Here is a 21994-nt window from a genome sequence, read left to right as displayed (position 1 = left end):
CCTGGGGAAGACACGTCCCTGCTCAGCACTTCCCAGGAGCAAGGAATGAGCTCGGGGGCTTCCAAGGGGTAGACAGCACTCAATTCAGAGTCTCCTTCAGCAGAGGGACCTAGGCTAGATTAGGGCATCCCTTGTCCAGCTCAGGAGGATTTAATCCCAGCTTACATGTGCGACCTGGCCAACTCTCCAGTCACCAGACTGCTATGCACCGGGAACTCCTCATCTCCTCAACAAGCAAAGCAGGATCCAGAAGACAGGCCATAGGACACACAAAGTCCCTTGCCAGGGCAGGGTCCCCAGGATGCATCCTTCCCTCCAGAGGAGCAGCAGCAGCCTGGTGCCCACACAGAGCTGGAGCAGAGCCCTGAAAGCTGAGCAACACGAACAGGGCCCGGGCTGGGTAAGACAGGCAGCACGCAGGAGTGCCCCCCCTGCAGCAGCACCTCCCCAGCAAAGCAGCGCTCTGCAGCTTTAAGAGTCCTCCCTCCTGGCCCACAGTGTCAAGGAAAAATCTGACACATTTTTTCTGCCGCACGTTAACGAAGGAGCTAGAACAGCCAGTTGCCTTTTCCATTCATTTTCCACACAGCCCCCTGGGACACCCACTAATGAAAGGGCTGATTGTGCCCTGCCACAGGAGCGGGCAGGTAGGGCGGGAGCAATGGCATGACTGGGAGAAAGCAGGAGGGAGCACCGTGGGGCTGAGCCCCCAGAACGGGCAGCTTGAGCAGCCCAGCCCTGTGCTGCCAGGCGCCAGCCAGCTCCTTGTGGGCTTTACTGCATGACAGCAGAAAACAGGCTTCCCAAGTGTGCCAAGCAAGGATGCAGCGATGTCAAGGCCCTGGGGACACCAGCCATGGCTGCGCCAAGGAGCACTGAGGGGGGACTGCTGGGGCTTTGTCACCTGCAGCAGCAGTGCCAGGGAACAACCCCAAGCACAACCCACTCCCCACAGGGCAGAGGCCCCTCTCCCCACCCCACAGCAGCTCTGTGTTCTGTGAGAAGCAGAGCTTTGCTTGGAAAAGACAGAGCGAGCCTTTTCCAGGCCCGCGCAGCAGCTTCCACAGCTGAGCCCTGAATGGGTGTCTTTATGCAGAAGCTGCCGCCACAGCCACACTCTGGTGACCACAAATGGCAGCAAATAGCTGAGGGTTTGTGTTTCCGCACAGCTCTGGCACCCTGGCTAACGCAAATCTGGCGGCTGTCACAGCCAGCCCTGCACCCAGCACACAACAGTGCCTTGTTCCCTGCTGGGGCCACGCGGCGTGGGGAGACCCCAGCCCTCAGCATGGACACAGACTGCACGGAGGCCAAGGGACCCACAGCAGCTCTGGCCAGGCCGTACGGACATACATTTCCCACCGCTCTTGAGCAGGTTCCAGAGGCTGACGGAGGCAGTGCCCAGCAGCTCATTCCTCAGCGTATGGCAGCTCCACACCTTCAGGTCCAGGTGACTCTGAGCCGTGACATTCCTGAAGACAGAACAGAAGAGGGGCCATTACCACGGCCTCGTCCCTTCTCCTTGCTCAGGAGCAGGCAGTGCCAGGCCTGCCAAGCCAGGGAGCAGAAGGGATGCAGGGATAGCTGTAGGGTGACAGGAGACCACATCCCTTTACTGGTGACACTCACAGCATCCTCATCAGGGGCAAAGCCCTCTGACATCCAAACAGCCCTAGCTGATGGAGTTGGATGGATCCCCACTAAGGGCTGGGCCTGGGAGCAGGGGACAGCCCCAGCCCCACAGCACAGGGTTGCAGGGACTTACAGGATGAGGATCTCATTCCACAGCAGCTCAGAGCTCCCCATCTGCTTTCCCGTCTTCTTGGTCTCGCTGGGCAGCCCATCGCCCGCCACCTCCACGTAGCAGTTCATCCGTGACTGGCGGCTGTGGGCCTTGGGCTTCACGGACACCACTGAGTGGGACAGGCAGGGGTCAAGCAGCAGCCCCACAGCCACAGCCCCTGCCCGAGGACACTGCCTCACACTTACACACCCCATCTCTGCCACCAATGCTCTGGGAAGGGGACAGCACTGGGCTGAGACAGCCCCGCTCATGCTTCACCCACTCCCATTTCACCCCACAGACACCTACCATCCCTGTTCAGCTGCTCCCAGCCCCAGGAGCCTGATGAGAAAGCCCGTGCTCTATGACAAGCCAGGGACACAGGGGTTCTGCAGGAGCCAAGGGAAGGAGGCAGTTGGCCAGGGAGAATTGCCACTCTCTAGATGGCCATGCCTGGACCAGAGGGCTGTGGGCAGTGCTGGGACACAGCTCCGAGCATCTGGAGCCATCTCGTGGCCACTGCAGGACAAACACCGCCCTGGCAGAGCCACGGAGCCACATCCCAGCAGAGGAGGCAGAGCCCCCCACAGGCAGCGCTCTGCTTCCAGAGGCCACCAGCACCAAGGCCTGGTAAAGGCTGCATGCACCACAGAGCCTGGAACACGGCCCCTCCCCACCAAGGAACCCCAAGGTCCCCCACCTGGGTGCACCCAAAGCCCAGCTCCCAGCCCTGCACAGGACTCACCTTTCACAGAGAGCTGGGACTTCTCACAGGGCAGCCCTGCCCTGGCCCTGCTGGAGCTTGCAGAGGCCATGTCATCACCCCCGGCCTGGAAGGGAGAGAGAGAGATGGGGACTCAGCACCGACGCTGAGTTGGGGCCCAAAGATATCCTGTGTCCAGCACTGCACACAGCAGAAAGAGCACACAGCCATAAGAGCACACAGCCATAAGAGCACACAGCCATAAGAGCACACAGCCACTTGGGGCAGCAGCCTGCAGGCAGCCTTGTGAGCAACTCCACCTCACCCCAACCCCGAGGCTGCTGCTGACTCTGGCCATGGGGACAGAGCAACCTCCAGTGCTGCCGAACACCAAACGAAAACCAAAGTCTGCAGGTGAGGGCACAGTATGGTACGTGAGATCCCTTGGAAAGGATGAGACAGCAGCACCATGAGCTGGGTCTGCTCACAGCACAGCAGAGCTGCATGTCCCTCAAGGACAGCCCAAGTGGCTGCCAGGCAGCAAAACACCATGGAAAAATTGGTCCTCCCTACTCCAACACACTGCGGAGCTGCAGCTCAGCACGGAGGGGAATTGCAGACTCTCCAACCTCAGGGCCGGACCCCAGCACGGCCTGCACCTTCCCAGCACTCACCACTTCCTTTTGCTGGGGCACTGCATCGCTGACAGCAGCCACAGCACTTCCCTCTCCCCCATCTGCCACAGCTTTCCCCTGGAGCTCCCCACGTGGCAGAGGCTGCAGGTTTCCTACTGAAATGCCTGACCATAAAGGAAAACCCCATGGTCAGGGATCACGCAGGAGCACGAGGTGCTCAGTCTGACACCAGCAGTCAGCTATGGTACCACACTGCTCTCACGGGGCCCTCCTCAACCCCTGCCAACTCCTTTTAAACCCCTCCTGACACCAGCCTGGCACAAGGCTGAGCCTGGAGGCCTCACACAGCCTCCCTGGGAATGCACTGCTGGGGTACGAGAGGTGAGCAGGGGATGGCAAGGAGCCCCTCCATCCTCTCTGGCAGCTGGGAGCCAGCTACAGGCTGTGGTCATGTCCAAGACTGACTGTGATACTATTACAAGTTATTCCAACTCCATTACTCCGGCCCACAGATCACCCCCCAGGATACTGCTGGCTGATTCCACACCATCACTTACTTCATTACAAACACTATCCAGGCCCACGGAACGAGGTGGCCTGACACCGAGCCCTGAGCAGGATGGGGCAGTGAGCACTGAGCTCCTCCCGGGGGCACTTGTTGCTCCACCAACAGCCCCACAGCACAGACCCACCTCACCGGGACCTGGGGCTCCGCGCTGCTCCGTCAGATTCAGGCACCACCCGCAGCCCCGCAGTGCACAGTCACAGCGCAGCCCAGGCTTTGCCACGGGAGCCGACCCGGCTCGGACTCATCGCTCACCAAACTCGTTCGTTCCAACCCGTCACCGCACACACGGAGCCTCGTCCTCTCCCGCTGTGTCCCGTGGAGCCGCAGCGTCACCCGCCCGAGAGCGGCCACCGCGACCCGCACTGCGGGACACCGGGCAGCGCCCGGCACGGGACAGCGGGGACAGCCAGGACACCGGGACATCAGGACACCGGGACATCAGGACACCGGGACATCAGGACACCGGCACAGCCGTGGCGCAGCGCTGCACCGCGCTGAGCTTCAGAGCTGCGCCCAAAACCGGGAACCGGGACCGAACCGGCACCGCGCGGTGTGAGGCAGCGCCCGGAGCCCGGTACCTGGTGCCGCCCCTCAGCCCCCACAGCCGGTGCCACGGGCCGCCCCGCCGGGCTTCCCCTCTGTTGGCCGGCAGCCGCTGCCGGTAAAGCGGAGCGGAGCAGCTGCCCGCAGCCCGACCGTTACACCGTTACACCCCATCACACCCCGTTACACCGTTACACCGTCACATCACACCCCGTTACACCCCGTTACACCCCGTTACACCCCGTTACACCGTCTCCCCTCCCGCTCTCACCGCTCCTCCGCTCTCCCGCTTCCGGTTGCAGCTCCGCCGTCATGTGACCCCGCGCGCACCTGACCGCGCCGCCCGGAAGTTGCCCCGCGCCGCCCTCCCGTCAGCCCCCGCGCGGCGCAGAGGGACGCAGCCAACATGGCGGACATGGGCCGCGTGCCGCACGTGGTGGCCGATACCGGCGCGTTCCTGAGCGGTGCCGCGCTGCAGGTACGGACCGAGAGCGGCCGGATGGGGCGGGTCCGGAACGGGGTCGGGGCTGGGGGCCGCTCCGGGCACGGGCTGAGCCTTGTTCCGCCCGCAGGACGTGGCGCGCAGCGTGTACACCGTGCCCGAGGTGCTGGCCGAGATCCGGGACCGGCGGGCGCGGCGCCGCCTGGCAGCGCTGCCCTACGAACTGCAGCTCCGCCGACCGAGGGCTGAGTATGTGCGGAACGGTGAGTGACGGGGGGCGGGTATAATGGGTAACGGATAACGGGTAACGGATAATGGGGGTAACGGCCTCTTCCGCCCCGTCCCGCAGTCACCGAGTTCGCCAAGCGCACCGGGGACTTCCCCAGCCTGTCGGCCGCCGACCTGCAGGTGCTGGCGCTCACCTGCCAGATGCAGGACGAGATCACAGGGCCGGGCAGCGTCCGCCTGCAGCCCCCGGACAAGGTAACGGGGGATGGGATGGGATGGGATGGGGCTGGGCTGGGCTGCGGGCGCTGCTGATCCCGGCGCTGCCCACAGGTGCAGCTCAGCTCCAGCCCGTGTCACCCCGAGGCCACGCTGCACATCGCCGGCTTCCACCTGCCCACCAAGGTACAGGGGGTGATGGGGACAAAGGGGGGTGAGGGGTGAGAGGAGCGGGGATGTGGAGCCCGGGGCTGCTGTGTCTCCCCCAGCACAAACGCCCGCGGAAGAGCCAGCAGCAGCACGGCCACGACAGCAGCACGGAGCTGCCTGACAGTGCTGAGTTCAGCTCCTTCCTCTACTGGAGGCTGCCCCTGCCCGACATCGAGGACGAGCTCCAGGAGATGCTGGTGAGGCTGCTGTGCTCACTGCCCCACATCCCAGCTTATTGGCATACACGGCACCAACTGCCCATCTCTGCAGAAAACACACAGCACCTCCAGCAGCCCGGCAGCCACCGACGAGTGTCAGAGCTCAGAGGATGGGGATGGTGCCGAGGAGGAAGAGGATGAGGATGAAGGGAGCGATGATGACGAGGGCTGGATAACGCCAAGCAACCTCAAGCAGGTCCAGCAGGACACGGGGCACTGCGACACCGTGCCTGCCAACGTGCAGGTCGGCTGTGTCACCACAGACTTCTCCATGCAGGTGAGTGCTGCCTCACATGGCCCTGTCTCCAGCACACAGCTCGGTTGATCCCACACACGTACCATACAAAAGTCAACCTGCGATGCTTTCTTTTGTGTTCAAAGCTGTCAGTTCTCCCCACAGCAGCAGCTGTACCACAGCAGCGCCTACCCAGAGCCCATTGGCTTTGCTGCTCTTGGCCTCTCACTGCATGGGCAGGCAAACTTGGGTGGAGCTCCTGGGCTCATGGAATCTCACTTTCTCCCCCTCATGGCAGAACGTGCTGCTGCAGATGGGTCTCCATGTGCTGGCAGTGAATGGCATGCTGATCCGCCAGGCCCGGAGCCACATCCTGCGCTGCCACGGCTGCTTCAGGTGTGGGCACAGCACCACCAGGGCGAGGGGCAGCCTCTGGGGCTGGGCAATGATCCCACTCCTGGGCTGAGCCTCTGCTCTGCAGCCCAGGGAGTAGTAAATCCCCTCTGCCTCTGTCTCCCACAGGACAACTTCGGACATGACCAAGGTCTTCTGCCCTCACTGCGGTAACAAGACGCTGAAGAAAGTTGCAGTGAGTGTCAGTGAGGATGGCAGCCTCCACATGCACTTCTCCCGCAACCCCAAGGTGCTGAACCCGCGGGGACTCAGGGTGAGTCGCTGCGTGGGCTGGGCCAGGTAGAGCTGCGGTTGCCTTCCAGATGTTCCACTTACTGCAGGGACTCTCGGGCTCCTTTTGCTGAGTTCTCTATAAACCAGCAGTCACCATGAAGGTCCTCTAACCAAGAGCTGCCCCAGAGGTTTAACAGTCTGTTCTTTGGGCAGTACCCGCTGCCAGCACCGCAGGGAGGGAAGCACGCCAACAACCCGCACCTGGTGGAGGACCAGCCCTTCCCACAGCAGCGACTGTCCCGCAAGGCCAGGCAGAAGACCAACGTCTTCGACCCCGACTACATCGCAGGGGTCTCACCCTTTGCAGAAAATGACATCTACAGTCGTGCAGCCAACCTGCAAATCCGGGACATGGCACTGGGCGCTGGCAGGAGGCGCCTGAACCCCAATGCTGTGACAAAGAAGTTTGTGAAGAGGAGATGAAAGGCAGTTCAGGGCCATCAGTAGCATGGCTGTGATGGAAAGGGAAAGGTGGGCTGCCTGGGTGCTGCATGGCACCTGGTGACTGCAGGAGGGTGAGAAGCTGTGCTGGCACCCAGCCTTTCCTTCTGGACTTCTTCAGGTGTCTGCGGGGCAGGCAGCAGCTCTGGGTGTGTGAAGCACTGACCCCGACTGCCTGCCAGACCCAGCACATGTGGAAGGTGCTGGCTACGCTCCTAGCGAGGTGTTGGCACCGTGTTGAACGACAGCATTGTGAATAAACACGAAATGCTACACCACCGTGACTCAGTCTTTTTTCCATTGAAAGGAAGGCAGGGCGTTTGGACTGGGGTCCACTAGCAGCTCCCTGGGGCAGTTTCTACCAGGGCACTCCCTGACAAGCAGATATTAATCGCAAACATTGCAGCCAGCCCAGCCCTTGCTGGGGCTCTGTGCCTATCTGCACCTGCACAGCAACCCAAGCCACCGCATGGCTGCTTCTGTAGCTTCACGCTGCTGGACGTGGGGCAGTTAATGTGCTCACAGCGGGATGGGGAGGGCTGGGTCAGGGTGCACAGCCCTGGGGAAGCCCCAGGCAGGTGACAGCCCCTGGCACCGCAGCAGGGCAGACAGTAACAGTAACGCGGCGGGCTGGTGGCTTCCAGGGGGTGAAAGCAGCACGGGGCAGGGCGCAGCTGCTCGAGGGCAGCGGGTGATGCCCCAGGGAAGGGATGCAGGCAGGGACTCGGCCGGGGACGCCACGAATCTCGCGTGCCAACAGCGGCGCGGCACGAGTGAGTCTCGGTGCTGCACGCTCCGCCTCTCGGCCGGCCCCCCCGGTCTCAACAAGCCCTGCCCGTACCGAAGTTCAACACAGCGTTTGTAGTGGTCACGAGCCGTGCTGTTCCTGCCTCGCTCCTGGGAGTCCAGCCGCCCCGGCAATGGCAGGTAGGTCAGCGCTGGTGCCGGTACAGCTGGATCCTGCCCGGGGCCAGTGAGCGGTACCAGGGCCTCGATGGTGCTGGCTCCCGATGCTCCTCCCTCTCTGCAGCACCGATCCGGAGCGCAGGATTAACTGCACCACTCAGTGCTGCCTTCAGGGGCTCGTGTGGCCTTGGAGCTGCAGCTCCTGGCACAGACTGCGTGGGGCAGCGGCGGGTGCTGGTAGGGGCTGGTGGGGGGCTCAGCTGTAAGGGGGGCTGTGCAGGGCAGTGTGGACTGCTCCCAGGTACAGCACGTGGGTCCACTGGCCCCAGTGCCGCCGCTGAGCCGCACTCCCCCACAGGCCGCAAGGCGCTCATTGTGCTGGCACACCATGAGAAAACGTCCTTCAACCACGCCATGGCAGCAGCAGCCAGCAGTGCGCTGCGGGAACGGGGCTGGGAAGTCACCATCTCCGACCTCTACGCCATAGGGTTCAATGCTGTGCTCTCACGGAACGACATCACCGGTACGAGTGCGGCCATCATCCCCATCAGCCCCCAACCTGCCATTCCTTCCTGAGCCCCCACCTCCCCACAGGGCCCCTCAAGAACCCCGAGAGCTTTGTCTATGAGATGGAGACGGCGCACGCATGGAAGGAGGGACGCCTCAGCAGCGACATCGTCGCCGAGCAGAAGAAGATTGAAGCGGCCGACCTGGTCATCTTCCAGGCACGACTGCGGCGCAGTGTTCATTGCGTGGGCTGGGGGCATTTTGCAGGGGGTGGCTGGTTTTGGAGGGGCTGTTTCAGGGGCTGGGGAGCACAGCAGCACTCGCTGCCTGACCCAACACCACCTGTGCCCACAGTTCCCACTGCAATGGTTTGGGATGCCAGCCATCCTCAAGGGCTGGTTTGACCGCGTTTTCACCGATGGCTTCGCCTACTCCATGGCCACCATGTATGACCAGGGGCCCTTCCAGGTAGCCCTCGGGGCAGTAGGGGAACACGTGCTGACCCTGCAGCTCCTGCTTCCCCCCTGCTTCCCATCCTCAGAAGAAGAAAGCCATGCTGTCAATCACCACCGGCGGGATGGGCTCCATGTACAGCCCCAGCGGTATCAATGGTGACATGAACGTGCTGCTGTGGCCCATGCAGGTAGTATGGACGGGGCTGGGGGCAGCGTGGTGCTGGGGGCACAGTGCTGACAGCGCCTCCCACCCGGTGGCAGCGGGGGGCCCTGCACTTCTGCGGCTTCCAGGTGCTGGCACCCCAGATTTGCTACAGCGTGCGCTACGTGAGCCCTGAGGCGCGGGCACAGATGCTGAGTGCGTGGAAGAGCCGCCTGGCAGCCGTGGAGCAGGAGAAGCCCCTCAGCTTTGTCCCCAACAGCTGCTTCGAGATGAGCCCGGCCGGCGGCTTCGTGCTGAAGCGCGAGGTGCTGGCGCAGCAGGAGGGGCAGCAGCACGGCCTGACAGTGGGGCAGCACCTGGGCAAGGCTGTGCCCCTCGATGGGCAGCTCCGGGCCCAGGAGTAGCAGCCAGGTCCTGTGCCTGCACTGCAGCCAAGGCCTGGCCTCACTGAACTGTTTTTTCCACATTCTCTTTCCTGACATTTTTCTGCAGAATTTTACTCAAAATCAAAGCCTTCAAGGCACAAGGGCTGGGCCTGTGGTTGGGGCCTGTGTGAATGCAACAATAAACTGAAGTCCAGAACCCGGTGGTGGTGTGCTCTTCTCTGCCCCCATCAGGCAGTGCAGACCCAGGCCCAGCTCGGCTGTGGGGCTGCCCCATGCCCACTCCTGGAGCTGGGCAGGAACCCTGAGGACAACTGGCGCCGGGCAGCCCAGCTGCAGCCAAGGCCACAGTCTCAGTGACTCATACAGCTTTGATTTCCAGGTCCCATTGCGTCCTGGGAAGACTCAGCACGCCATCCCTCACCTCCTGCACATGCACCCATGGGATGGGCTGTGCACTGGGGCAGTATGGAGCTGAGGAATCTGGAGGACAATCTGGATTGAAGTTAAAAGAAAGGGATCTGAGGGCTTCTCCAAGCCAGCAGCCATCACTGCAGAGAAGCATGATGCTGGCTAAGCCACATGGGGTCAGGAGTCCTGAGCTGGGGGGCTCCATCCATAGCAGCATGCATTGGATTATCAACGTGGGCAGCGAACACTGCATGGGACTGAGCTCAGAGGGAGAGCCAGGCTGTGCCAGGCTGCGGGAAGGAGTTCCTCTGCTCCCTTTGCTCACCCACTCAGAAGCTGAGGGGGCACCATGACAGTGACTCAGCTCTCCTGGCCAGGAGCTGGGACTTGTATGCATCATTGAAAAGAAATGCTAACAGGAAACTGAACGCCCACACAGCAATGCACGCCAACACACGCCCCTTCCTCCCACAACAAGCAAATCGGTGCCACGTTTCCTCCTGTTGTGGTACAACAGAGTTCAAGGGTCTGATCTCTGCTCCAGTATCATGCAGCAGTGCATTCTGTCAGTGCTCAGGGGAAGTTACATGTTTTTGTTCCTTACCTCTGTTGTAGGTTTCCCCATCCAGGCGGTGCACAAAGCCCATGTTAGAACACACTGGAGCACTCTCTGCACTGACTTCTGCCAAGTTGTATCCTTGCTATTTCTCCAGCTTGCACATCCACCTGAAAATTCCAAGAAGGAACTACCTCAGACCGTGCACTGCCTTCCCACAAAGCATCATCTTGATCAAGCTTACCCTCTAAGAATGCAGCCACACTTACCAAGGCATACTTTCAGCTACAGTAACTGACTGTACTCTCCTAGTCTATCCATTACACCTCCTTGCATCCAGCTGAGCCACGAGGCAGATCCCAGACCTCAGCCTTGCTGCCAGCTCTGCCCGAGCTGCCACTTCTTTCCCCAGCAGAGGCGTCCTTGAAAAGAACCACCACAAGACTTTACACTGCAAAATGAAAACTTTCATTGTTTTATTCTTGACTGCAGCTGTTTACAGAAATATAGTTGCGAGTATACAAATGTCCCAATAGAAGCAAAATATTTTATTTTTTAATATTCAACAAGTTATCACAGGATAGCTAAAAACATAGATGCAAATGAAATATCCCCCTCAGAACAAACCGAAAGCACTGGGGATCAGTGCTCTGAAAATCCCATCTACGAAAGCCATATACACAGAAATGCACAGGGAATATCTGGTGCTACTCTCACATTGCAGGACAAGGGAAAAGGCAGCTCAGCGGTTGATCAGTGCACTGCAGGAAAACATGGCAGAAAAGGTGGCGGCACCACGAGACAGACGCAGGTGTTAACAGAGGTAGAATGCTCTGATCTGAAAGATTTTGGAGCTTACTCGCCAGCAACGAGCTGTAGTAAAAATGTGGAGTCGCCTCCTTTCAAATAGTGTTCAAAATTAAAAAGCTTCAGCAACACTGTGGGCTTTTAAGAGGGACACTGAAACTTGTCTCCAGGTCCACCATTCCTGGGGGGGGGAGGCAGTGCCTGGGGGCTGCAGGGCACAGCAATGCTGCTTGGCAGCCTGGGCCAGGGCCAGGGGGCAGCTCTGCAGACTAAAGGGAAGTTAAGGCAATTTACATTGTCCAAACATGGGACTCTTTCCTCATCTACTTTACAATAAACACACACAGCGTTCTCAGTGGGCTACATACTGAAATTCTGGAGGTTAAACTGAGCACTTGCAAAGAATTTTGGTGAGTATCCCACAGGAGGCAGTGAAATCCTCTTGTTCCTCACCGCGTCCCAGTACAATGATATCTTATGAGCAATTTCATCCATTGTGACAGCAAAAGCTACAGGTCTCCAAGCTCCAGCAGCAGTGGAAATCATCTCAGGGAAAAGAACTGAGGATGCTACTTTCAGTTTAGCAGAGATGCTCTGACAACGCCTGCACCAAGACAACAGTGTCTATTGATCAACCTCACACCAAACTGCAGTGGAGTCCACCAGATTTGGCATGAGGAGTCATGGTGGACAAAGCACACACTGCTGAGTTTTCAATCTGGGTTTCCTTTTAGGGAGCTCAACGTCTCAGACAACCTGCAGGAAATCGATATGGGTTGGGACAGCATTCCCCATGTGTAGGAACTGGGGAGAGCTCTCACAGGGCTCCAGGGAGACAGCGCTCCAGATATCAACTACTTCAATTCAAATATAAACAAGTTTAGAGATGCCTCCCCTTACATGCAAGGATTGGAGCAAAGAGAAGAGGAATGCCTACAGACTAAGCCTCAGCATCACGACCCAACCACAACCCAAGCTGAGCGGCTGCCGATATCCCTTGCTATGCAAAGATTCACAACCCCACTGTAAGAACACTGCTGGTGTCAGCTCAGCTGAGCACACACACCACTGCTCCGTGCCTGCACGAGCTGCTCACAGACACAGACAGGAAGCGGCGCTGGAGGCAGCTCTGGCTGAGGTGCGGGAGGGGAGCACACAGAGCACACATGGGTGCCCATCCTGCGGGCTGACCTGACAGCGCTGCCAGTTCACAACACATGAACACAACTATTACTAAAAATATACAAAAATACAAAACTGTACAGCTGACTTCAACAGCCACTTTAACCTACAGACATGAGTGACTTCCAAAAGCAGAGACAGCTTCTGAAGCAATGCTACTAACAGTGCCATACGTACAGTACTGGAAGGTGTTCTGCAGCCACCAGCGAGCTGCTGGAAAACCTCAGTAAATATGTAAAAAGGAATATAATTTCAAGGTAATAAAAATGTAAATATAGCAGTACACTACATGTGTCTACTGACTATTTATAATAGATATACGACTCCTCTATATACATATATACAATCCTAGAATATACAGGCATTGCCTATTTACACACCTACACTGCTTGTAGGAAAGGCAAAGCCTCTCCTGTGTGACCCCTCAGCTGACTGCAGCCATACACAGCCGGCGTAATCGGTCTGAACGTGAACACAAAGCACTCACAACTACTCCAAAGTAATGAGACAACCCCCAAAACAAATGAACACCTTCCACCTACAACTCACGGTTGAGCGCATGCAAAGCAATTCATTCTCCTCCCTCTCGCTCAGGTTTGTGTCTGCAATCCTTAGCACTCCTCTCCTGTAATAACTCTGAAAAAATAAACCATCATGCAGATACGTGAGAATGAAAAAGTGACAGGAAAGTCCTTACCAGCTCTTAATGAATGGGCACATGCACACGCGTTAGGCAGAAACTGTGCTTAGCTTTAGTCCAATAGAAACTTCTGATTTTGATTTTTAATAAGCCAAAATGCTACTCAACCTGCGACTTAAAACATCCCTCAAGTCAAACACAAGCTTCTCACTGGCTTGGGATTCCTTCTGAAGACTCTAGAAATGAATGAAAAATCTGTTCAGACGAGTTTCATTTATAGAAACTACATCATAGATTGTATCATAAACCTTCCATTTTGATCCCGTTACCTAAAGCAGAGCAATGCCCATCAATGCAACTGCCGGGTGCTCAGCGTTTCCAGATTAAAAAAAGCTCTGCCCAATTTACAAAAGTTTATTATGTTTCATTCTACCTTAAAACTGAATTACTGCCCATGATTTTAAAATCATGTATATATATATGTATATAAAACAGAACAGCTGGTGATTAAACCTCTACTTGGAAGCAGCAAGGTTGGAATTGTTTCTTGAACTATTTTGACATTAAATAGCAAAGCTCTGGGCTTCAGAAACTGCTGGAGGAGTAAGCAGCAAAGAGGCAATTAATAACAAAAGGTGGATTGATAACGAAGCACAAAGCACCAATTAACATCCTGCCAGGAGATGACAGCTCATTACTTTGTATATTATGCTATTCATACAAAGTTTTGTTTGCTGTTTCTTCTTTACTTGTAAAACAAGGTATAGGCAGACAGGAACCCAAGGCTGGTGGTCAGCAGATGCAGCTCTGTAGCTTTTTAGCTGTGCCGATAAACCTGTTCCATAAGCCATCACATACACAGGTGCTGGGCAGGCAGCAGAGAAGGCATCTACAACTGGAGGAACAGCCCATGTTTAGGACGGAGGCTCAGAGGGCTTCAGAGAGAGCTCAAGCAGCAAACAAACAGAAAACCCATCACAGTAACACAGCTCTGGTTTCTCCACTAGTTTTTTCCACCTAGTAATATTTCTTGCATTTAACTGCTGCTTTGCGTATGACAGCAGGTTCTTTTTTTACAGTAACGTTAGGAACATCAAATGTACAGACTAAATGTCTCAGTATCTTCTAAATTTCTCCAGCAAAATGGATTAGATGTGATACCATTACCTCTCAGCTCTGTGCCAGCAAGCATACACCAGCCCCCGGTCTAACAGGTACACCAGCATCAGCTCACAGAGGAGTAAGCCAAGGGAGTAAAAATGCAGAATAAGCTCCAGTTATCAATACCAACTGGTTTGTCACTGATGCTCAGGACTCTGATAGCACACCAATGTGGCTCACGCTGCTCTTGTCTCTCTGCCATGAAATCCTGCAGGCTGTCCTTAAGCTCGTTATTGGCTTATCAAACCCCTTGTCTGCAAGCAGCAGTTCCAGCACTAATCAACCACTGAGCAATCTTTTCCTTCATAAGACAAATACTTTTTGTAACCAAATCACATGTTCCAAGTGTTGTACATTTAAACATTGACCTAAAATGAAACAAGATAACTTTAAACACAACAAATGAAAGGTGTTATCCAAAAGTGAAAAATGTGATAGCACAGCCCTTTTTTTTTCCTTTTTCTTCTTCTGTTGTTTTTTGTTTTTTTTTTTCTTTTTTCCTTTTTAAATAAGCCACCTAAAATATGCACACAATCAAACATACCCTTCCCCTGGAGCTGTAGCAGTCTTGGTATAAAGTTCTCTTTTGGACACCCAACTTCTTAACTGGAAAATTGGTCCCTGGTGACTTGGCACTGACCAACAACGCTTCAACAAAAGGATACACCCTTCAAAACAATGGAACAAACTGAAGCAGCATACAAGTGAATGTGTCGTTCCTATTACTTCTGTGTATGAAGGCCCCAGATGACACCCCACAGTTTGTCCTGGGACTGGGATCCTGCAAAGCCACCAGCTCATCTGTGAGTAACTGGCTATTGACTTCCACGACCATCTGGAAGCTGTTTCGGTCCACGATTCTCAGTCTTCCACGCATCTTCATCTAGCATTTAGTCAGTTCTGCAAGGTTGCTATTTTCATGTCATGAACCATAACAGGGTTTTGTTAATATTTGCTCTTAGCAGAAAAAATATATATATATAAATCACAGGAAGAAAAAACTATGGTTTGGGGTTACAAAGCAGCTCTGGACAGTATGAAGCAGGGAATTCTTTTTATCATGATTAAAATTTTAAACATTTTAGCATAATCATAAATTAAAAGTTAAAACACAGAGGCACTAATAATAAAATATTAAATAGACAATGATAGAGGATAAAAGCTGAATGGCTCATTCTGAATGAAACCCCGTTATCCGCTCTACGCCTAAATGCCTACGGGTTTCCATACTAGATTGAACTGCTGAGTGACAGACACCAACACACACGGTGAAGCTTCTCATAGCCAGCTGGAACAATACATTGCCTGATGGAATGGCAAGAGATGAACAAGTTATTTATGTTGCAAAAAGTACTTAAATACTCAATAAAGACATAACAAACCCCACCCCACCCCACTGTTATCAGACGCCACGTTGTGGTAGAACATCAGACAAACTCACAAATTTACCACAAAAATGTGTGGCAAAAAGAATATTTTATATATATGTATATATATAAATTTTTATATTTATGCCAATGTACTCACTCAGTACAAATAGCAAAATAGTATACCATTTCCTAAATACAAAATATAGCTTTCCAAAAAAATGAAACACACATTAGATATAAACCATCCAAAACTTGAACGATTGAAAACTGTATTCAAAATTAAATGACCCAGAGCAGGTCTCTTTCTGAAAAGTTCCCTTCATATCGGCAAGAAGCCTTACTACTGAAAACGTAATTCAATGCCTCTCAATGAGAGAGAGAAAGAGAGAGACAGAAAGAGAAAATGAACGTTAGGACAGACCGACAAACAGGAAAAACCATTGAAACAAACAAAACCTCTACACAGCTCAGCTACGCACACGAGTTAGGGAGAAAACACAGTACGCAACTAAAGTAAGTTAAAAACCATTTACAGACTATTCTTCGTTATTTAAAATAACAAAAATGAAATAGAACATGATATCAACTACGCTATACTGAGGCATAACAGCCATCCACGACAGCTGTTTGGCTCTAACTGCATTAACAGCTTTCTACGTGCAGAAGGAGAAGAAACAGACATCCGAATGAGGCTGTAGCGAGATATCGCAAAACCTTCTGGACAGTCGGAGCACCCAAAGGATTCCCATGCCTCACAACACAACTGCATGGTTTGGAGTGGGTTGGCTTTACATTCTGTAACGAGTCGATGTCTGACAATCTAGAAGCTGTGCCCAGAGGGCTGTCAGGAGGAAAATAACACTTCAAATTGCCAATGAGCTACAAAGATGCAACAGCTCAGGATACAGTGAGATTTTCAAGAATGGGTAAAAAGGATTTAATTTCCTCCTATCTGGAGTAAAGTCAAACAGAAGATTTACAACAGCAACAGCTGGAAAGTGACTGGTTAAGGGGGATTCCCACATTTCAAGGGATGCAGAAAAATTGCCTCCTCTTTCCTTAATCTTTATTTGTCAGAGCCTGTTTGACTACAGCATAGGAAGTTCCGCATGAATGTGCGGAAGAACTTCTTTACAGTGAGGGTAACGGAGCACTGGAACAGGCTGCCCAGGGGGGTGGTGGAGTCTCCTTCTCTGGAGATATTCAAGACCCACCTGGACGCCTACCTGTGCGACGTGGTGTAGGGAGTCTGCTTTGGCAGGGGGGTTGGACTCGGTGATCTCTAGAGGTCCCTTCCAACCCCTACAATTCTGTGATTCTGTGACTGAGCATTTTAACAGCACAAGGGTTGGCACCATGGACTCCTAAAAGCTGCTTCTGATCTTGAAAGAGAGCAGAATATTCATAACACTTCCAAAAGCATAATATGGAACTGAGGAAGAGAGAAGGAAAAACACAAAAAGAAAAAAAAAAAACAAAACAGGTTTGAGAATGGGTAATGTAGCTTCAGCAAGTTCTGACCCATACAGTCAGCATGGGAGACCAAAAGGAGTTGTTTCTTCAGCCAGGCAGAACGTTCTTTTTAAGCTGAAGGTATTTAAGAGGTTAAGATTTTTAGAGCATAATTTAACTGAAAGCTCCCCTTCATTTCTTCAATTTGTTAGAGCCACCAAACCCTTGCTCTATTTACAGTTACATGTAAGAGACACAAATAACCGTTAATTGCGTTCACAGATGGGAAGCACCCACCTCTGTCAGGCTACCTACAGCAGCAAGCAATTCTCTGCTCAGTTGTTATGTGTGTAAATATTTTCATTGCCCCCTACTGCAGTTAATAGATCACAGTATTAGCTCTCCCACTTAAGTGTAAAACATCCAGTCCCTTCACTTACTGACAGCTATGAGTCACGATTCATGTCACGGGTATTTGATGTTTCTGCTTCACTAGCTTTTCTACTCTAAAGAGGGGATGTGAAGAAGAAAGAGAAGGGGGTGGGGGGGAGTAAACGTGGTGGTATGTATTACCTTCTAACAACAATAATAACTGACCAGATATGCTTTAAATTCAAAGAGCATCCCACTCTTGGTGGGCATTAGGAGTCAGATAACAGCACAATCCTATGCCCTCATAAAACAAAGCATAGCTTTTCAGCATTATTGGTACTATGAACCTTGAATCTCAAATAATAGTCACAGCCTAAGGTGCTAGACACTGCACTGGCCACATATGTGCTCTTGAGAAAAGAGGGCCACTTTCTGACAGAAGCAATCAGTTCCACGCTGCCTAATCCAGAGTCACAAGGTTTGACAGGATCCAAGAAGTCATCACCTCTTCCTTCAAAGAATTTCTGCATGGGAACAAAAGCAAGCAAAAAAAGTTAGATATAACAGAAGTCACCTTCCTACCTCTACACAGCTCCTTCATCTCATCTTGAAAATGTCCTCTACAAGCAGACATCAAACTATGAGCAAATATCAGAATCACGCACTCCTCCATACAGCCGGATCACCTTCCTTCAATTCAAGTTTGTATCTTCACTCAAAACAATCTCCCTTCAGTGAAACTTCTGGGGAATTCAGGATGGCAACTCAATTTTCTAAAGTAACATTCTGTGGATAATGTTAGATTCTGGAGTCAAAGGCTCTTTTGCCTCTCTAAAAAAGGCATCTTCTAAAAGCAGAATGTTTCCTGGTCGCTGCTGATCCTGTGATCTCATTTTTAACAAAGACTCACCATCAGACACACTCAATACCTGCCATAGTTCACAGAAACTTGATTTCATGTTACATTACTGTAACTCAGAGGGCAACTTCAGAATAGTACAGACTTGAGCCGTGTTATTTACCCAGCAAGCCGTACACTTTTAACTACAGCCATATTCCATAATGTTTGTCTGCCAAGCTGCCAGTGATCCACTCACTCCTTCCTACTGAGGCACTACACTATAAAAACAAATGACAAAACACATAGCAATCAAACAACAAAACTCAGCCAACTGTCTTGTAGAAACACTGATTTTGGACTATTTTAAGTAACTCTTTGTTACACTTACTGATACTGTATTCTTAATTCATCATTACTGATATCTTACCTGACCGCCTGACGCATAGGGATACACTCCAAAGGAAAACTTGCTGAATAAAAGTATGCACAGCAGGAAAGAGCTCAGAAACACAAACACACTACTTACTTGCCTAACTAAAATGAGCCGGTCATATTGTTCCCCTGGTTTTGCAGTGAAACAAGCAGATCATCTATTTTCTCAATATTCTGACTGGGTGCCATAGCTGAAGGTAGTGGAGAAGTCTCTGGTATCTGCTGGGAGAGAAGCGCTGGCACTGCTGCTTGGCCCTCGCTCTGTGGCTGACCTGGCTGACTGATGGCCATCAACTCATCGGGCAGTGCAGCGGGTCCAGAAGGCAGCAGCTGGCTACAGTCTGTTAAGCAGTAAGTAAAGAAGAAAACAACAATTTCAATTTGATTAATGCATGTGGCGAATAAGCCGACTTCCTCCCATATATCCCTACCAACTCTGTAGGATGTTACAGGGAGTTTTCACATCACCACCTTTGCTCACCACTCCCTACAAGTATATGCACAGGCTCAAGGTATACACTCTGAATTACAGACTCTGTATTATGACCAAACACTACTGATATGTCAGAGAAAAATATTTTGCTTGAAGAAAAACGAGTTGTGTGACATAAGAGAAGCACTAAGTATATATCTAGACACACACAGTGTTCTAGGCAGTTTCTGTCATATGCTAATTCTAAGGGTAGGAAAACCAACAGTGAAGCTAAGAGTACTGTTGCATTGCTAAAGGTAACATAAGTATATGCTCAGAGCAACAGGAATGCGTACATACTCAGCTGTACTGCCACATTACTTTTTTTTTTTAATTAAACATAATAAAAGTGAATAATCATTGTCCTGCAGACTCCCATCAGTAGCTCTTCTAAACTCCCAGTCAGGCATCTGTCAGGCACCACTTACTGTTCTGAATTCCAAACAGGAATATTCCTGAAGTCTGCTGAGATGAAGCAGGAGAATTCTGCAGCTGGTTGATAGCACCTCCTGCCGTGTTATGAAATAAAGAAGCTTGCTGCTGTGGAGGAGAAGCAGTTCCTTGCATTCCTGCCATGCTGTTTTGAGAAGAGTACATAGGAGACTGCTGCAGATCTTGCTGGCTCATACTGTTCTGCAAGGCAGACATGGAAGCTGAAGAGATGAAAAGGGTGACCTGTTGCTCTTGAGAACTTGCTGACCCTTGGACCAACTGGATCTGTGGTGAGTTATGGAAGATGGCTGGCTGCTGTGCTTCTGCCTGGCTGGATCCAGGATTCTGTAGAGAAGACACTGTAGTTTGACTCTGGAATTGCATGGGCTGCTGTTCCTGGTTTATTGGTGCCATGTTAGACTGTGGATGAAAAATGGACTGGCCTTGTTGCTCCTGATTAGTAACGGGGTTTTGGTTTGGGTTAAAAATCATGTTTTGCTTTTGAGAAGCGATTGTATTCATTGCATTCTGATTACTGAACATCATGTTCTGTTGCTGCTGCTGTGGCTGTTCTTGAGATGGAGGACTGCTCTGAATAGCAACTATTGAATGCTGAGGCTGGAAGATAGCTCCTTGTTGGTTCTGGGGAATTGAACTGGACTGGATGGAACCTAATGGTACTTGAGGCTGAAACAAACCTTGCTGAGCAGGCTGAGTCTGTGGCTGTTCCTGGGGAAGCATAGAACTCTGGATATGAGATATCTGTGTCTGTTGTTGGAAAGAAGTTGGCTGCTCAGTGTTTGCTGCTGCCTGAAGAGGAGAAATGGAACTTGGGTTTGTAAAGAATGACATCTGCTCTTCTTGAGTTGCTGGGTTGCTTATTGAACTCTGGGAAAGGAACATGTTGGCAGACTGCTGGTCTTGAGGAACCGAAGAGCTCTGTAATACACCCATGGTGCTCTGTGAATGGAACATCGGAGGCTGCAGTTGGTCTGACGAATTAGTATTGGTCTGGTTGTGGACAATGGAATTTGGGCTGTGAAAAATGGAGCCTTGTGTTTCCTGTGATATATTCTGAGTATCACCAATAGGATTCTGAGAGTGAAAAAGCTGAGCTTGTGAGTGTGGAGATTGCTGCATAAAGTTTGCAGGCTGAATAGACATCATTTCTCCGCCCTGCTGGAACAGACCACCTCCTTGCTGCTGAGCTCCACTTGGCTGAACAGTCATCATGTTTTTGGTAGATGAAAAGAGATTAACTTGAGATTGACTTTCTCCACTGTGCTGCATTTGAACCATGGTCTGAAATACAGAACTTTGCATCTGCTTACTCTGTCCTGAAGCTTCCTCTCCATCTGCAGAACTTGATGCCTGAAATATAGTAGGCCCATTGTTGGAGACCTGCTGCTGAGCTGTAGAATTGGTCTCACTTCCAGAAACACCAGGAGATGAAGAGAATAATTCGCACTGCATCTGCATGTCTTCGCTCGTTGATAACCCACTCATTATATGAGAAGCCTGCTGGTAAACAGGTGACTGTTGGAGGGCTCCATTCCCTGAAGTTGTTGAAGAGAACAAATCGGACTGCATCTGTGTAGCAGCTTGACAAATGTTTTGCTGGATTCCTATCACCATTGCTGCAGAAGTCTCCATTGCCTGCTGCTGCTGCTGCTGCTGCTGCTGCTGTTGCTGATTGGACAGTGTATTCTCAGGCTGTGAATGAACATTTTCACCTCTTCCAGGCAAAAGGTTTTCTGGTCTGGAATGAACAGCTGTATCTGACGAGGAAAATATCCCAGGATTTACACTATTTTGTATCTGACTGACTTGCTGAAAGATATCTGCATTTAGCTGATCTTGAACATCCTCACTGTTGTCAGACCCAGAAAATAAAACAGAAGATAACTGTTGTTGAGCTTCCAGTACCTGCTGCACCAAGTCTACATTTCTACTGCTGCCTGTAGCAGTGTTAGTTGGAAAATTTCCAGCCTGCAATTGCTGTATAGTGTTCTGCAACTGACTCACACCGCTCGCTGACGAGAAAATACTTGATGAAATCTGTTGCTGTAATGCCTGTGCTGGTTCTGGTAGTGTAGATTGTTGTTGCTGCGAAGCATCAGTTAACTGTGACAAAGTGACAACCGTGCCATCTGACTGCAAAACTTCTCTGGTTTGGGAATCTCTTGTTTGGAACTGTGCAGCTTGCTGCAATAACGTGTCACTGTTCTGCAGCTGACCTGGAGTAGAGACAGATGAAAAGCTACCAGGCTGGGTAATGTCCTGCGTTTGGATAGTAGTTAGAGTCTCTGGATTATAGACCTTAGGCTGTATTTGTTGCTGTTTTTCATTTTCAGAAGGTAAATGGGAAGCAGAAGTTGGTATGCCAGGCATACTGCTTTCTAATGTTTGTTGAGTTGGTCCAACTACTTTTGAAGCCTGGAAAGAGCAGCAATACGTTAAGCAATTCACACGCTTTATCAGATTACATTTATACTATCTCCACCAATTGATAACGCTCAGGAAAGATGATGGAATATTTGATG

General features: G+C 52.0%; 4 protein-coding genes across 21 annotated transcripts in view; 2 read left to right on the top strand and 2 right to left on the bottom strand.

Annotated features, from left to right (window-relative positions):
• Nucleotides 1-4575, bottom strand: part of WWP2 (WW domain containing E3 ubiquitin protein ligase 2) — a 31462-nt gene extending 26887 nt beyond the window's left edge. The window contains exons 1-4 of one of the 6 annotated variants that reach the window (XM_015874250.2): nt 4504-4575; nt 2529-2613; nt 1766-1913; nt 1354-1472 (exon numbers count right to left, since the gene is read on the bottom strand). In XM_015874250.2, coding sequence (XP_015729736.1) covers nt 1354-1472; nt 1766-1913; nt 2529-2598 — 337 coding nt within the window. In that variant the 5' untranslated portion in view covers nt 2599-2613; nt 4504-4575. Of the gene's footprint in view, nt 1-1353; nt 1473-1765; nt 1914-2092; nt 2173-2528; nt 2615-4503 lie in introns of those variants that run through there. The other 5 variants (XM_015874245.2, XM_015874243.1, XM_015874248.2 and 2 more) reach the window with 5 other exon arrangements.
• Nucleotides 4576-4580: 5 nt separating this feature from the next.
• On the top strand, nt 4581-7187 carry NOB1 (NIN1 (RPN12) binding protein 1 homolog). Its single transcript, XM_015874276.1, has 9 exons — nt 4581-4710; nt 4805-4937; nt 5024-5157; nt 5233-5304; nt 5388-5525; nt 5599-5823; nt 6080-6177; nt 6304-6448; nt 6622-7187. Exons 1-9 carry the CDS (start codon nt 4639-4641, stop codon nt 6889-6891), a joined length of 1287 nt encoding a protein of 428 aa, XP_015729762.1. The 5' UTR covers nt 4581-4638; the 3' UTR covers nt 6892-7187.
• Nucleotides 7188-7699: 512 nt separating this feature from the next.
• NQO1 (NAD(P)H quinone dehydrogenase 1) lies at nt 7700-9522 on the top strand. Of its 3 annotated transcripts, none has more exons than XM_015874307.1 (6): nt 7700-7836; nt 8174-8338; nt 8410-8540; nt 8677-8790; nt 8864-8965; nt 9069-9522. In XM_015874307.1, exons 1-6 carry the CDS (start codon nt 7830-7832, stop codon nt 9342-9344), a joined length of 795 nt encoding a protein of 264 aa, XP_015729793.1. In that variant the 5' UTR covers nt 7700-7829; the 3' UTR covers nt 9345-9522. The 3 variants fall into 3 exon arrangements, with proteins under 3 accessions (XP_015729793.1, XP_015729792.1, XP_032302910.1); XM_015874306.1 differs by having other exon boundaries at nt 9039-9522; XM_032447019.1 differs by lacking the exon at nt 8174-8338 and having other exon boundaries at nt 7715-7836; nt 9039-9522.
• A 1213-nt stretch (nt 9523-10735) lies between these two features.
• NFAT5 (nuclear factor of activated T cells 5) overlaps nt 10736-21994 on the bottom strand; it is a 56300-nt gene continuing 45041 nt past the window's right edge. For 10 of the 11 annotated variants that reach the window (XM_015874233.2, XM_015874235.2, XM_015874236.2 and 7 more), the window contains 3 exons: nt 19448-21887; nt 18642-18888; nt 10736-17798 (listed from right to left, as the gene is read on the bottom strand). In XM_015874233.2, coding sequence (XP_015729719.1) covers nt 18650-18888; nt 19448-21887 — 2679 coding nt within the window. In that variant the 3' untranslated portion in view covers nt 10736-17798; nt 18642-18649. The remainder of the gene's footprint in view (nt 17799-18641; nt 18889-19447; nt 21888-21994) is intronic. The other variant, XM_015874234.2, reaches the window with a different exon arrangement.

The sequence above is a fragment of the Coturnix japonica genome, chromosome 11, assembly GCF_001577835.2.
Source record: "Coturnix japonica isolate 7356 chromosome 11, Coturnix japonica 2.1, whole genome shotgun sequence".
NCBI lineage: Eukaryota > Metazoa > Chordata > Aves > Galliformes > Phasianidae > Coturnix > Coturnix japonica.
The sequence above is the reverse complement of the archived record's forward strand: the minus strand, read 5'-3'. Positions and strand labels throughout refer to the sequence as shown.

Coding starts and splice junctions, on each gene's coding strand:
- NOB1 (XM_015874276.1), top strand. CDS start 4,639: ATGGCGGACATGGGCCGCGTGCCGCACGTGGTGGCCGATACCGGCGCG. Junction 4,711..4,804: donor TGAGCGGTGCCGCGCTGCAG/GTACGGACCGAG, acceptor TTCCGCCCGCAG/GACGTGGCGCGCAGCGTGTA. Junction 5,305..5,387: donor GCTTCCACCTGCCCACCAAG/GTACAGGGGGTG, acceptor TGTCTCCCCCAG/CACAAACGCCCGCGGAAGAG.
- NQO1 (XM_015874306.1), top strand. Junction 8,791..8,863: donor ATGACCAGGGGCCCTTCCAG/GTAGCCCTCGGG, acceptor TCCCATCCTCAG/AAGAAGAAAGCCATGCTGTC. Junction 8,966..9,038: donor TGCTGCTGTGGCCCATGCAG/GTAGTATGGACG, acceptor ACCCGGTGGCAG/CGGGGGGCCCTGCACTTCTG.